Below are 15,115 nucleotides of genomic sequence, written 5' to 3'. Positions count from 1 at the left end.
CGATCGAACAACCACTATTCATCTAACATTTCAACACGCATAAAATACGCGCTCATATGTCTTGCGATATAAAACGGTATGTAAACGAACTTTTAAGCGAATCAGTCTCGTTCGTTAATATTACTAAGGTACTTAATTTCTGAAAATAACAGGGTGCAATTTTCTACGGCATGTATTCATCTTTTAATGTTCTAAATGGAACTTCCTTGATTTTGTACACGAAGAAGAAAAGGATTATTTTATAGTCAGACGAAAGAAACTTTGACGAAACTTGGAAATAGCTATGAAAAAGAGAATTTGAAGTTTCTAACATCGATTTTGTTTGACATAAATATGTAAATCTCACCACTGAAACGCGAAATGGAATATATGGGCAAAATATTACGTAAAAAAACTTTGACGACGTTCTAAAGATTGTATACAGCGCTTTAAATATACATATATATATGTGTATATATATATATATACGTGTATATATATATATATATATATATACGTATACATTGTGTACAAAACAGAAATATAAGCCTCCTAAATAAAATGAGCTGGCCTCTGCAAGCCCTGTTTTACGTAAAAAAATGTCTTTTTATTTTGTAGCCTTTTTATTCAGAAATATAAAATTTTATATCAATATAAATACATATATTGGTTTTTATTTTTAGCATTACAATTTAATCGTTTTAAATTATATTTGAGTTTAATATCTCATTTATTTGAGTTTAATATCTCATTAATTCACATGCTTTTTAAAAAACTGTGTGTTATTCGTAAATATTATCTAATATAACAAAAATGATCGTTGATTCAATTTTGAATAACCTTTCTGTGTAACCTATGTGATTAACCGGATATATGTAGAAATTAATGGTGAAAACGTGTTCTACTGATTACTGTTGACTGACAATTTCGTAAACTTACTAATATAACATTTTTTTGAGTTCAATATTTCAATATTTATTTTCTAATTACAAGCTTTAATTAGTATCAAAATAGTAATGAATTTTTTTGGAAATATTAACATGACGATGAAATCTATATAGACTTGTAATTGAAAGTGTTACTTTCTATTAGGTTATATTTATATTGAATATAACAAAAATCTGTTCTTTCTTCTATCTTAATCAATTTAATATATTATAATTTTCAGTTTATTAGTGTCTCTTTTTTTTATGCAAAACATCAGTTAGTAATTAAATTTAAATGAAATATTAGTAGGTACTTAGCTATTAAGTTAAGGTAAATGTTGATATATAAAAACCTTTTTCATAGAATTCTGTATACACATCGCTTGACCTTTATTTTGACTTGTTAAAATGTTTTAACTGAATTTTATGTAACAAAGATATAGTGTAAATAATATAGTTTTACATAGTTCACAATAAATATAAAGTATATAAAACATTATTTTGAATTGTTTGTTAGAGGTAATACAGAAACAGTGGACTCAATGGATGTGTTAAAAGACGATGCTGCAGCAAATGAAACATCTTCTGACGATAAATTAAAAATGTCATCGGCTCAAGAAAATATTAATCATATCACAAATGTGACAAGAAAAGAAATTATTGAAAATATATCTTTAACAAAAATCAACTTACATAGTCTTCCTAATGGATTTATTGAATACGTATCAAAACTTGTTGATCTAGATTTGAGCAATAGCGGCCTTCATACTTTACCAAACTCTGTTAACCTGCTAAAGACACTGGTATCTTTAAATTTAAATAGTAATCAATTTTCATCACTCCCAGATGTAATTTGTGAATTACATAATCTTGAGAAATTATGGGCTTCTGAAAATAAAATCATATATCTTCCATATAATTTAGGATATTTATCAAAATTAGAGACTTTGTCTTTAAATGTAAATCAATTAAAGGATCTTCCAAATTCATATGCAAAATTAAATCAGTTAAAAGTTTGTCGTCTTAGCACTAATAAATTTAAAAAGATTCCAAATTGTATAGCCAGAGGAATGGAAAGTTTGCAAATTCTTGAGTTCTCACAAAATAATTATGTAAACTTAGATGTCTATCCCAAAAGTACTAATTTAACCACATTTTATGCAGAAGAAAATGATATCTGTCCCTCATTTCCAAACTGGATATTGAGCAGCAATTACAAGAAGCTTGAAACGGTGTCACTGAATAAAACAAGGTTTGAAACGTTCTATCAGCCAATGAAGATATCCACATGCTATGTTAAAAAATTATTTATGAAAGAGTGCGATCTCAATAACAAGATCGTTGAATTCATAATCGCTGGAATGATAGATCTTGAAGAGTTAGTACTTGGAAATAAAAAAGTGCTTTACCAAAATTATTTCCCAATTATGCCCATTAATACAAAACAAAGACCGTGTAGTCTTAAAGAACTTGACATACAGAGCACAGGACTTCCACAAGTACCCAGAACAATAAAAAAATTTGTTAATCTAATTAACTTAAACTTAGGCTGTAATAATATTTTCTTCTTACCTAAAGAAATTTGTACTTTGAAGAATTTGATTACATTAATAATAGACAACAACCACTTGACAACTCTTCCTAAGAATTTTGGAGAATTAACATCCCTAAAGGAGTTAAAACTATGTCACAATCAATTGAATAAATTACCTTCGAGTATGAAATCATTGCACAATCTGGAATATATAGATCTGTATGATAATGAATTTGAAGTATTACCAGAAGTAGTACTGATCTTTCCAAATTTGAAAGGATTAGATTTAGAACAAAATTACTTCCCAACTGAACATGTGGCGGTAAGAGTATAAAAGAAACACACTTTTGTAGGTGAAACTAAGCCAAATTTCATTTAAAGTCAATTCAACAGTTGACTTCACTTATTTTCAAAAAATTACCATGAGTTTTCTATATTAATGAATTTAATCAATAGCAAACTAGGTGTCCTCGTTATAAAAATATGAGAACAGCTTTGAGAAATTATTGGATGGATTTCATGCATGGTAGTAGATCCTTCAATGGACACAAATGGAAGATGTTTGTGGATAATTCAAATATCTTGTCATTGCCGAGCTCTTCTGATACTAATTCAGAGTGTTCTTGGAACTCGTAAGTTAAAAATAATATTTACAGAAATCTTAGCTATATATGTGAATTATTGAGTAATATATAAATCATGCATTATTATCATTTGTCAATACATTATTACATTCAATTATCTTTCTACTAAAATATTATATTTGTTTCAGAGCAGATGATATACATACTAAACATTGGGATTCTTCGGAAGATTCGGCCGACGAATTTGATCCCCACGGTAAAACAAAAGTATATGAATTTAATAATTCTTTTCGTATGATAAGAATTTAATTAAAATTGTATGTATGTGTCGATTGTTAAACCGAATGCATTTTAAGACACGTATGAAATTTCATTTAAAGAAGTATACTTCATCCTCATTAATTTATAAAAAATTTATATATCGTGAATAAATCATGTGTCAAAGAAACTAAAGATTATATAAATTAGTGATATATCTTATTTTCAGAATGTAGAAAACCAAAGCAACGATATTATCCCCCTTTGACGTTTTATCAACCATACCAAGAAGTATATCGTCCTGCGGACTTGCACGAAAGCAGAATTCAGACACGAATTAGGAAGATGTTAGAATGTGGAGCTATAGTTAGGCGATCAAACTACGAGGAAGGTCAATTTGAGGATGCCTGAATTAAAATAGTGGAACGGCATCTGATTTGACGATTATATTTTTAAGTCATTTTTAAGTTATATGTTTCTAAATGACATATTCTAAAGTCAAAGAATACAGAATAATTAAAAGTCTTCTAAGTTAAATATGTTTAACAGGATAACCCTGTCATATAGGATACTTTTAAAGTACTAAATAGCTTACTGTGAGAGAAAAGAAATTTTAGTAATTGATTCTTTGACTTTATTTCATTCTTATGTTTCATCATTTAGTTACTTGCATAATCTTACTTCAATTACAGAAAGACAAATGAGACTGTTCATGAGATCTCTAGACTAAGTAAATAATTAATTAAATTACATTTTTATATAATTGCAGTAATTGAAAAAATTACATTTTCATGTAATTTTACAGAATCAATTCCGTAATTAATAGACAATAATTTTTGATAATTAACAAATAAGCTTAACTGAATGAATAGCTTTATAACTATTTTTAATCAATCAAATTAATTTTAATTTAAACATGAAAGTTCAAATATAAGACAATAGTTAATGTAATTTAAACGAACATTTAACTTCATGATATTTGATTAATAACAAAAATAATAATAATAACAGTCATACTGCAATTTTTAAATAAGTATGCATACTTGCGAGAGAAATTGAAAAATATTTTTATTTCTAATTACGTTTCATAATACGACATACATAATTTGTAGAAATAGAGATCAGTGAGTAATTTTTGTCTATTGTTAGAAACTTATCCATTAACATAAAATAATCAGTTTTTTGAAAGGTATTTAATGTTGCCAAATATTAGTTACTAATATGCAAGTCATATGTATTATTTTTGTTCTTGTTTAATTTCTAAGATATACAATTTTCTTTCAGTACAGTAAAATATAGTACAGTACATTGTTCAATATAATTCCTACATTGTGCAGTATTATTTTCAATCCTAATAACAGATATATTCTACTCATATATTGATATATACAGTATAGAAATTAATATTGATAAACATTTATTTCTTTCTAAATAGTTTTGATGTCAATATTGAAATATGATATCTAGCTTTATTATCGTATAGTTAAAAGATTATAAATGATATATTTTATGACCGAATTTTTATAAAAATTTTTCTAGATAAAAGTATAAAATAAAGAATTCTAAATACATATCTGTAATAATTAAATTGCCTACTATAAAAAAAATATAATGTACAAACCATGGTTTTGCAGTATTAAATATATTATCTCTTATCGTTCTTTAAAAAAATTTAATTTTATTTCTTACTTACATAGATGCTATATGCTATAGTGTTTTTGGTAAAGACGATAGTAATCAGCAATATCACAATCTTTTTTACACAGAACAGTATTTTATAACGTAACGAACTCACTACTAAAAAGACGAACTACAAAGTGGTGTACAGAAATGCGCGCGAATTCTCCTTCGATAATCGAAAGATCGATATTCTCGACTTGGAAAGATATCATACTCGATACTCGATTTAAACGCGGGATTTCAATATTTCTTTCATAACAATTAAAATCTAAAATGATTATATATACAAAAATATATTTATATATTACATTTGTTGAATATAAGACAATTAAAAACAAAAAATTATTTCAAAGACTGATTAACGATTAATAGACTATTATTTATACATAGTTTAACTTCTGCAATAATGAACATCATATAATAGTATTAATACTGGAATAAAATATATTAGCGTAATAATATTAAATTTTCATTTTCATTAATTTTTATTAAGTATTTAATCGAATCTTAATATTTCTATGACGTTTCTCTAATAAATTTCCTTATTTCCTTTTTTTCCCCCCTCGAATATTTTAAATATTTGTTCTTAAGTAATATTTAAAGCACTCAAATAACAAATGCAATAGTAATTTATTTACATGTCTCTTTGAAACATACATTTGCGAGTTGTTTTGCTCTCTTTGATTCTTCTTTCTTCCTTCTCTTTTCTTCCTTCTTTCTCCTTGCTTTCCACTTGCGTATTTCTCTCTTCTCACGTAATATTCTGTCTGTACACACATAACTTGAATATAACAATATACATAATACGAGTTTAAATATAAAAATAGTATTCTGTTTACCTTTAGAATTCAAGGTACATCTACAACATTTACATTGATCTTTTTGAACAATTTGCGGCACTTTTTCATATTTCTTCGCGGCTACGTTCTCCAAAATTTTCCTTGATTCAGAATGAAAGAAATTGTTACTAATAACTCTATAACAGGATGCATCACGTTATTTTAAATAAGATTATTAGGATAAACGATCGTGATGCATCCTGCCTATATTCAAATTCTATCGTACCAGGATTCCTCCTTTTTACGCACTTCCTATCCCGATTTTCCTGATCCTTTTCCTTTTTCTGACAGCTTCTCTGAAAGAAACTGAACCGTTGTCTTTTCTTTTCTTCTTTCTTCGGTTGATGTATACAACTCATACTTTTGATAGAATCGTCAATACAAATTCGATGATCCGTTACGTAATGTGTTTGACAATTTCGATCACATATTTCATATTTTCCTGTACAAGCTTCTTCAATATCCGAACAAGCACATACGTCTTCGTCGTTCCATTCCAAGCAATCAGTGAAAGTATCCTTATCCTTTTTACTTTTGTCCCAGACGTACCTGAATACCAAATATATAAATAAAATGAATTTATAAAATACCATACTGAAATTAATCGAATGTTACACATTAAATCAATTTATAGCATTATGTAGAATTATTTATTTCGTAATCTCTATGTTTTAAAGAGATTGGTATAAATAGGTATGCTTTTTCTAAAATTAATTCGTTTCAATTGATTATTATATCGATACAAGAATGATGAACAAATTTTGTACATCGATATTAAAAGAACATACAAAGTAAATTGCTGCAGTTGCAGTTAGATCAGGAAATGATCAACTTGATAATAAAGGAAAATATGTACGTTGACAAAAATGTACGATCAGATTACGCTTAGGTTTCTCTACGATAATTACTTGAATCGCGTACCGCGTGCCTTCGAAACATTTCGCTTGTAATAGATGTAGACAGCGACAAGGCAAATGATAATAAAGAATAGAATGAACAAAAGTAAACACCAGACCGATGTGTGCGCGATGGAATTAGTCTTCTTTGAGCGATGATTTTCTTTCTTTTTTAATTTATGGTTCTCCCCGCTAAAAGAAATGAAAATTACAAGCTTGAACAACATTTATTACGTTCGACACATATTTAATTGCAAAGTAATAAATTGAAAGTAGAAACTAATTGAAAGTTTTTGACAAAAAATTGTTGTTTGTGTGCCAATGATTGTACTAATTTTTTTGGCTCGAATAAATAACGTAGTTTCCTGAATTATAGTTGGCAATTATTTTATTATATGGTTAATCATTCTAAGGAAAGACAATTAAATTGAAAATTCTTACAGCGCAGTATGTGCTGCTGCTACCATTCCCTTTTGAACTTTTTTATTTTGCATATTTCGATCGCATTCTTTATGTGCATGACGCATACGTTTCTTCTTTTTCTTTTTCTTTTTCTTTTTCTTCCTCTTTGCATGATTGCGTAATTTTTTGTCCGTTTCTGAAGTATGCCTTCTCGACAATTTGTGTCCTAAAAATCCTAACGTACCTGCTGTATCGTAATCCCCTGTATTAAGGGATTTACTCAATTTGGGATTTTCTCTCACATACTTTGCCAGATCGGGTCGTCCTAACCATCTTAACGTCATTTCCATTGCTGCCCGCCCATTAGGTATCATATTTGCTACGAAAAATTTCATTGTCTATGTCGTTTTCTTTTGAACTTTATTTTTAGGAATTCTTTAAAATTTAAACAAAGTATTAACATTACGCCTATATCGTAATTTAAATTATTTATCGTTTCATCATTCATTATTCAAATTTAAATATCTAAAATCTTCGTTATTGTATCCTATGAAGGATGATTAACTATATTTTTCGCGAACGTGTTCAAACTTAAAGAAATATCAATTATATTGTATAGAAACTGAGAGGATCATATCCACGCTTCTTTAATAGAAAAATATACATTGAATAAAACAGTTCCATACGATATACGCATAACAAATACTATACTATACAAATTGCGGTTTAATAACAGATTCTTCATCGGTTAATTATTTAAGTTAATTCCATTTATTAGGTTTTACTTGGAAAAACATTGTCCCATTGTTCAAGGTCAAGAAGACATTCCTTCGACGTAATTGGCATACGATTTAAGTCTTCACGTTGAATCTCGTGTTTTCTCACGTTACGTTCCGCTCTTACTGGAGTTATTTCGTATATAGCTTGTATAAGTTGCAAACATTCTAAGGGGTTTAATTTCTGTGACAGGTAGACGAGCTCGTTTTCTTTTATATTGGCGATACATCGAACCAAAAATTTGTCCTTGTAAAACAATATTATCTATCTTACACCGTCTCGTTTTAAAGGATATTTATTACAAAAGCATTTCAAAAGCAAGTAATTTTTATAGTACTCTCTTTAAGGAAACTATCGAATATTTCGCATCAATATTTTGCTAATATATTTGTTCTTTTTTCCAAAAGATTTGCACGCTTTTGTAAGAATAGAAGAAAATTTCTCAAAGGACACGAACATGATATCGTGCAGTTGAAAAATCATTTGATTATCTTCACACTGTCTTATCAGTGTATCGTCAACGTGTTCCATTGTATGATAAGATAAGATATTGATTTGTACTAAATCTTCCAAAACCCCTCAAATTCGTTCTACCTAGATGCTCACCTTATTCTCCGCTAAAACCACAATCAAAATGTAAATCGAGCATACAAGTTGCATTATAAAACAAACACAGGTGAAATTCACTATGAATCGATGAATTACATTTTGCTGTCAGGCGAGAAAATATTTTTTTCCTTTCTTTTTTTGACAGATCCATAATCGACAGTCGTTTCAATGATATCGATTACGAACCGACTATGACATCTTTCTTCAGCTCCAAATGTTTTAATGGATCAATTCGAAAGATGATCTCTTTGACAAATTATTTAATCGTACAACGTTAAACACTATATTCATGGCACACGTATGAGCGTTTGTGAGACACATTAACTTGAAACATGAAGTTGGATGTAAAAAATATTTCAGAGTATTCTGTTTGTTCTGTGTCGCTGTTCTTGCATAGTTAATAAACTAAGGACAATTCTGTACCACTCTTTTACTAAATAGAATTGTCAGTTATGTTGAATAGTCTGTTAAAGGAAATATCATTTCTAAGGTTCCATCCCTTTTATTACTTCAGTGTTACCTCGTTCTTTCATACTGCTATTTCTCACACCTTCTGCTATCTTAACCAATTAATTCTACTTATTACAGAATATTGGGAAGATTTGACTTGAACATAAAAATCATACAATCGATATTACTTTTCCGAAGACTGTAATGAATTAACGTAAAGCATGTAACGAAACCGTGTTAATTCGTCGAAACTCTCGATGAATTTAAGAAACGTATTGAAAAATGCACTGTTTCTTCTTCTGCTCAACCTTACCTGTTCCCTTCTCCAGGTATGTTGTATTTCATGTAGATTGTTCAAATAAGACACGTTATAACGCAAACAAAAATTCTAATTGAAATGAAAAAATAACTTTGTCATTTTATAAATTCGTATCTTCGTTTTGTTGATGTGAAAATAATTGTTACGTAAAGCATAATTAAAACGATCATTCGCATTATATAATCTGGTCCTCTTTCGATCTCATTATCGCCGTTAATCCAAAGAGAACATTTTTCCAAATATTCATCAAAGAATTAAAATGCTGCAAATCGTTCGTTGTCTGTTATAATTACTCTTAAACGAATCAATGTGACAATTTTGTCTTAAACAATGATCGAAGAGCGAAAGTCAATAAGGCTGTAAGTCATACAACAAAAATTTTGTGCAAAACAACGTCTTGCTTGCCAAAATGTTACTTGTTAATAAAATATAACGAAACTTATCTATTACGTGTATTGTTCTACTTTGTATAACTTTACGATATTTCTATTTTAATATTTCAAACACTTGTTAATTAACAACAAAAGGAAGTTTATATTTTAAAAAGGAATGTAAGTCCATCGTGTGTAGCTGCCTTAAAAGGCTACGATCGCCAGTACCCACGACGAGTGATGAAAATAATAATAACGTCTTTTCGGAATCAAAAACGCAATGCTTACGTTCAAGCACGAGGAAGCAGCTCGTTGCCACATGGCATCTTACAATCTAATTTAAGAAACCGATCGTGCAATGTATACGAAATGCTAAAAACGAATTATGGTGATAACGTTTCTCTTCATATTTACCGAGCTATTTGAGGAAAGAAACGATCTTTTTCAAATGGCACTTACACCCTTTTTTACTCCTCTTCAATTATGATACAGGACAATGTACAGACACAGTTGAAATTGTCAAAAATTACAATGTATTGTTTTTTACTTCGCAAAGATCATTACCGAGGTTGATGTGCCAGAATTGCAGCTGTTAGCGTCAAATTTGAAGCCCGAAGAGTGTGTGAAACTTGTGTCCTTAGATTCTAATAGTAAGTAAATATTACATTCGCGAATTAACGCTATACCGTGTATACCTTTTTATACATTTTTCCGAGGAATAGAAATATTATAATAGTAACTCTTATTTTTAAATGTCATTAATTACAATCCCAACATACATCTCATACGTATAAAATATTTTTGTTGTACGATTGCAACTAATAAATCGCTTCTAATGTGCAGAAATTTCTTATGCCTATGCGTATATTACATATAAATGTTCCATGCTCCATTTTTTTCCTATTAATTTGCTAAAACATTTTCAAGAAATATTTATACATATACACAATAATAAGGAAAATATAGCTAGTGAAAGTGATATGGTTTTGGTAAATATCATAAGCAAATATCAAGATTACTTAATTACTAAATTTGTCCGTATTAGTTACTGTAAAAGATTCTTTTTTAATATTCATAAGGTTTTCAAACGATTAAAAATATAGCGTAAAAGGTATCGAATGATGGTATGAAAGATTACTTAATTACTAAATTTGTCCGTATTACTTACTGTAAAAGATTCTTTTCTAATATTCATAAGGTTTTCAAACGATTAAAAATATAGCGTAAAAGGTATCGAATGATGGTATGAAAGATTACTTAATTACTAAATTTGTCCGTATTACTTACTGTAAAAGATTCTTTTTTAATATTCATAAGGTTTTCAAACGATTAAAAATATAGCGTAAAAGGTATCGAATGATGGTATGAAAGATTACTTAATTACTAAATTTGTCCGTATTACTTACTGTAAAAGATTCTTTTTTAATATTCATAAGGTTTTCAAACGATTAAAAATATAGCGTAAAAGGTATCGAATGATGGTATGAAAGATTACTTAATTACTAAATTTGTCCGTATTACTTACTGTAAAAGATTCTTTTCTAATATTCATAAGGTTTTCAAACGATTAAAAATATAGCGTAAGAGGTATCGAATGATGGTATGAAATATTGTAACAGCTCAACTATCGGAAGCACAAATACAAAAGTTAGCTCGAGAACAAAGTTGCTTTCGAAGACTAGTGAAATGGATTTGTCAATTAAGAACAGTTACGAGGAACACGTATCCAATCTTGAACAGTCTTCTTGAACGCATCGGAAGGAGGGATTTAATCGCGTGTCTCGCAGAACTCAGCACGAAAACTTCCAAGTCACCGAAAGTAATTCGCGAAGCTCAAGCGGACGATTTGGAGTGAGTTATCGTCGTTTAACAAACAAAATAAGCTTTTGATATAACTCAGGCATAGTTTTTAAGAAGATATGCATTATAATTCCTCAAACAGCAATTTCGAAATTTTCAAATTGAATAACTCTTAATATTTAACATGAATTCGTAAAAATTATCAATAAGAATAGATGATAAAATGTAACAGCGATAATCGTATAGATGATTATAACGGTGAAATATAATTTTATCAGATAATTGAATTTTTACCGAATAACACCGATAATTGGTAAATAATAGAAACGAGTTCACATCAGCAATTAGAAGTTTCTAATATCATTATCTATCTTATAATTAATATCTCTGATATCGTTATTGATTTTCAAATAACTTCTCAAACTGTATACGATCGACGCTAATAAGACTTTAGCGATGATAGTTTTACGCAGTAAAAGAACAATTCGTTGTTTATTTTGAAGAGGTGAAAACAGTTCTCAAAGTTAAGATTTGAAAACATATTTTTTGAAATATTTTGGAAACTAGAGGATATAGGAAAGAGTACTTAGATTTTGTTTTTAGATAAAGAATTAAATCGTAAAAGGAATTTCTTTAAAAATACTCGTTTAAAAATTTCTATCTTTTTGATCATTTTTCTTTGCTGAATGCTAATCGATATTCATATAAATTTGCATATATATACGGTGCTGACGATTATAAAAATAGCCTACGTTCAAGAATCTAAGAAAAGTGAGTTTATCGTTTATTTTCGCGATAAATCTACCTACATTACAATAATTTGAAACTATCCTTGCAAAGTAGTAGATATCGAGCCAATGCATTGAGTTGGTTGTTGCATCGTTAAATAGAATTCAACACGTACGTCAAACGCAAAGCTTTAAATATCTCGAAACGATACATCTCGAATATATAACTTAGGTCATTTTCATAATTGCTAGCGCATACATAATAGGGAAGAATGCTAAAGCTGAGAATATAATGTGTCTTTTAAAATTTTTCATTCTTCATCGCATTGTTTATCGTCGTGTCGTATGACAATAATTATTACATATGGATAATTAAACGATTCTAACAATACCATAATATTTTCTTCGCGGAAAATCTTTTACTTTGTCCTCCGTCCCTATCGCGTTACAGATAAACTATTTCGAAATTTTTTCTAAATATACTCGTGACGCAAGCGATAAAATTATAAGAAACAATACTACGCGCATTCTTACAATACTCTTTACGATACTACGATATACAGACGTTCGTTTAATTTTATCACGCTGTCTTTTTCATTCTGTAACATTCCTCAGCGAATACGAAGGAGTCGCGACAACAGCCACGCTGAAAGAGAAAGATAGCAATACAGAACCTCAACTCTCGGAGCAGATGATTCAGAAGATCAGTGGTAATAAATGTCACATTTTGGCTGTAATAACTCCTCTTTAATCTTAATGTATTACGTTCGTTCGCAGGACGTACTACTATCAAACTGTCGTTGCACAGCGCAGGCATCGTTCTCGCTTCAATCATAGTCGTATCTTGTTTATGTACTTTACTTATAAGGAACAGACTGATGAAACTATTCGATAGAATACGAGGAAAGAAGAAGAAAGGGTGATTATAATTATTCTAATTCGTTCTTCAAATCGATACGCTCCGGGCAATACCAAGTAATACTAAATACTAAGAAACCATTAGAACATTCGTAAAAATCTTTTATAAATCTATTATGCGTTATACGAGATATTTTGAAAACTACTACTGTAATAAAACCTACAATCATTCAAGCAATTCTAAAAATGTGGCGTAGAAGCTGCAAGATATTTAGTGCAAATATACTTCACGAAGATTACAGAAGAATTTAAACAATCGATTATACGTTATATTGATAAGCCTTAATATTTAACGAGACTATCTTTAACGCTATTTATACATCTGAGACCTGATCGTTAACGCTATACTATTACTATGCTATTGCCATGTGCTAATATATTTGTATGTTTGCAATAAATAACTTGTGACTTCTGTATACGTACATATTCAGATCTTAAATTTTATCAGTACAATAATGAGAATCGTGTCTCATTAAAATACTAATATTTCACAATACAATAATACAATACACATATACGTCAGAGTTTTCTATGACAAAGATTCAAATACTTTCACGATCCACTGAAAATGAAAAGGCAAATGAAAAATGTAGAGTATCATTTTCTTATACCAAGCTTAACTTTTCAATAGATCGATGCTGAAGATTCGTTAAATAGGATTACATATCAACATTGGTATTTGAACTTATCGCATTAGATAGCAAAGGATAAACAACGAAATAGAAGTATTCTTTGACAAAGAATCTTTTTCCTTTGTCGATGGAAAGATTGTTCGAAATGATCGCCTTTGTTCTGCCAGCATTATTGTGCCACGCTTACAATATTTTTGTGAACGCATATCAGAATATTTTCCATCTTCAAATGTTTAAATACGGAAATAATTTTCCTGTTAACTTATTCTGATTCAGACAGTTAACACGTCACCACAAGGAAAATTATATTAGAGTTAAGGCCAAAAATTATGATAGCTATTTAACCATTATAACGATTCAACGCGGGCAAATATTTAATAATTTAATAACAAATTATTCAAACTATCTTAAACTTATTCAATGTTTTTATCAAAGTGTAACGATGATAATCTATCTTGTCGAAGAAATACATTTTTGTCACTTAAAACGTAATAGCATATAGTCTGACCAACGAGACGAGACAATAAACGCAACTTGATTGCTGCAGCTGCAACTTTTGGCTGGCGATTAATGAAACGTGTATCGCTAATAATAGCGTCTACTACGAAGTAGTAACATAATAATAGTAGTAGCATATTTTCTGATAATTCGAACAAATTATTGTCAAAGGCGTGCATGCTCGATGAACGCGTAATGTGGATTTATTCGAAAATGAAAAGTCCTATGCAGCTACAATTGTTACTCTACATTTTGAATTTATTTTTTCGTATAAATTTATTCTTTCTCTAGTTGTACCACTTATTCGAAGATATTCTACATAGTGAACTTATCGAGTAATAATTGCTTTCTGATCAGTAAATTTATCGCGATCGGAGATGACGTAGAGGATGTGTCTAGAAGTTACTTCATTCGAAAGCCACGAATAAAAAGGAAACGACCTCCGTCGTACGAAATGGTGCATACAGCCACGCAAAACACCGTGCCACCTCCATCCGTACCACAGGAACCGGAAGAACCAGAGCCGATGGCTTGTTACAGATGTTACAAGAAGAAACGGAAGAAAAGCACCAAAAGACCGAAGAGATGAAACATGTAATTAAATGTACCATTTAAGATAAACATGAAAAGACTCCTGCATGGGTTGTATAAAGCTCTCATTAAACGTTCACGCGTGTAATTTTTCTTTGCAACGATCGTACACTGGCTCACGAACACTTACCGTAACAAGTTTTCATCAACACGCAATTTGTTGACATTTTAATCGTAATTATATTATTGGTCAAATTTCAAACTAATTTATGCACATAGTACGATCTCGAGAACCAGTGGACGGATTTTCATGCGATTTTCACCATTTTTAAAAAGCATTTCTCGAGTAAGATTTAGGATCGTGAAATGTTACCCTATGGCAAA

The 15,115-nt window shown here is 29.5% G+C and overlaps 3 protein-coding genes across 3 annotated transcripts; 2 read left to right on the top strand and 1 right to left on the bottom strand.

Moving 5' to 3' along the window:
- Positions 1 to 1,237: 1,237 nt before the first annotated feature.
- Positions 1,238 to 4,135, top strand: LOC132904667 (protein lap1-like). Its single transcript, XM_060955356.1, has 4 exons — positions 1,238 to 2,761; positions 2,896 to 3,071; positions 3,212 to 3,279; positions 3,511 to 4,135. Exons 1-4 carry the CDS (start codon positions 1,448 to 1,450, stop codon positions 3,690 to 3,692), a joined length of 1,740 nt encoding a protein of 579 aa, XP_060811339.1. The 5' UTR covers positions 1,238 to 1,447; the 3' UTR covers positions 3,693 to 4,135.
- A 1,161-nt stretch (positions 4,136 to 5,296) lies between these two features.
- On the bottom strand, positions 5,297 to 8,535 carry LOC132904666 (uncharacterized). The gene is made up of 7 exons (XM_060955355.1): positions 8,482 to 8,535; positions 7,884 to 8,139; positions 7,138 to 7,477; positions 6,709 to 6,888; positions 6,050 to 6,349; positions 5,801 to 5,901; positions 5,297 to 5,728 (listed from the first exon to the last, which is right to left on the bottom strand). Exons 1-7 carry the CDS (start codon positions 8,533 to 8,535, stop codon positions 5,592 to 5,594), a joined length of 1,368 nt encoding a protein of 455 aa, XP_060811338.1. The 3' UTR covers positions 5,297 to 5,591.
- A 2,736-nt stretch (positions 8,536 to 11,271) lies between these two features.
- Positions 11,272 to 14,868, top strand: LOC132904712 (uncharacterized). The gene is made up of 4 exons (XM_060955428.1): positions 11,272 to 11,475; positions 12,768 to 12,862; positions 12,930 to 13,071; positions 14,558 to 14,868. The coding sequence occupies exons 2-4, from the start codon at positions 12,844 to 12,846 to the stop codon at positions 14,787 to 14,789; spliced, it is 393 nt and encodes a 130-aa protein (XP_060811411.1). The 5' UTR covers positions 11,272 to 11,475; positions 12,768 to 12,843; the 3' UTR covers positions 14,790 to 14,868.
- Positions 14,869 to 15,115: the final 247 nt, after the last annotated feature.

This window comes from Bombus pascuorum, chromosome 2 (genome assembly GCF_905332965.1).
Source record: "Bombus pascuorum chromosome 2, iyBomPasc1.1, whole genome shotgun sequence".
Lineage (NCBI taxonomy): Eukaryota > Metazoa > Arthropoda > Insecta > Hymenoptera > Apidae > Bombus > Bombus pascuorum.
The sequence above is the reverse complement of the archived record's forward strand: the minus strand, read 5'-3'. Positions and strand labels throughout refer to the sequence as shown.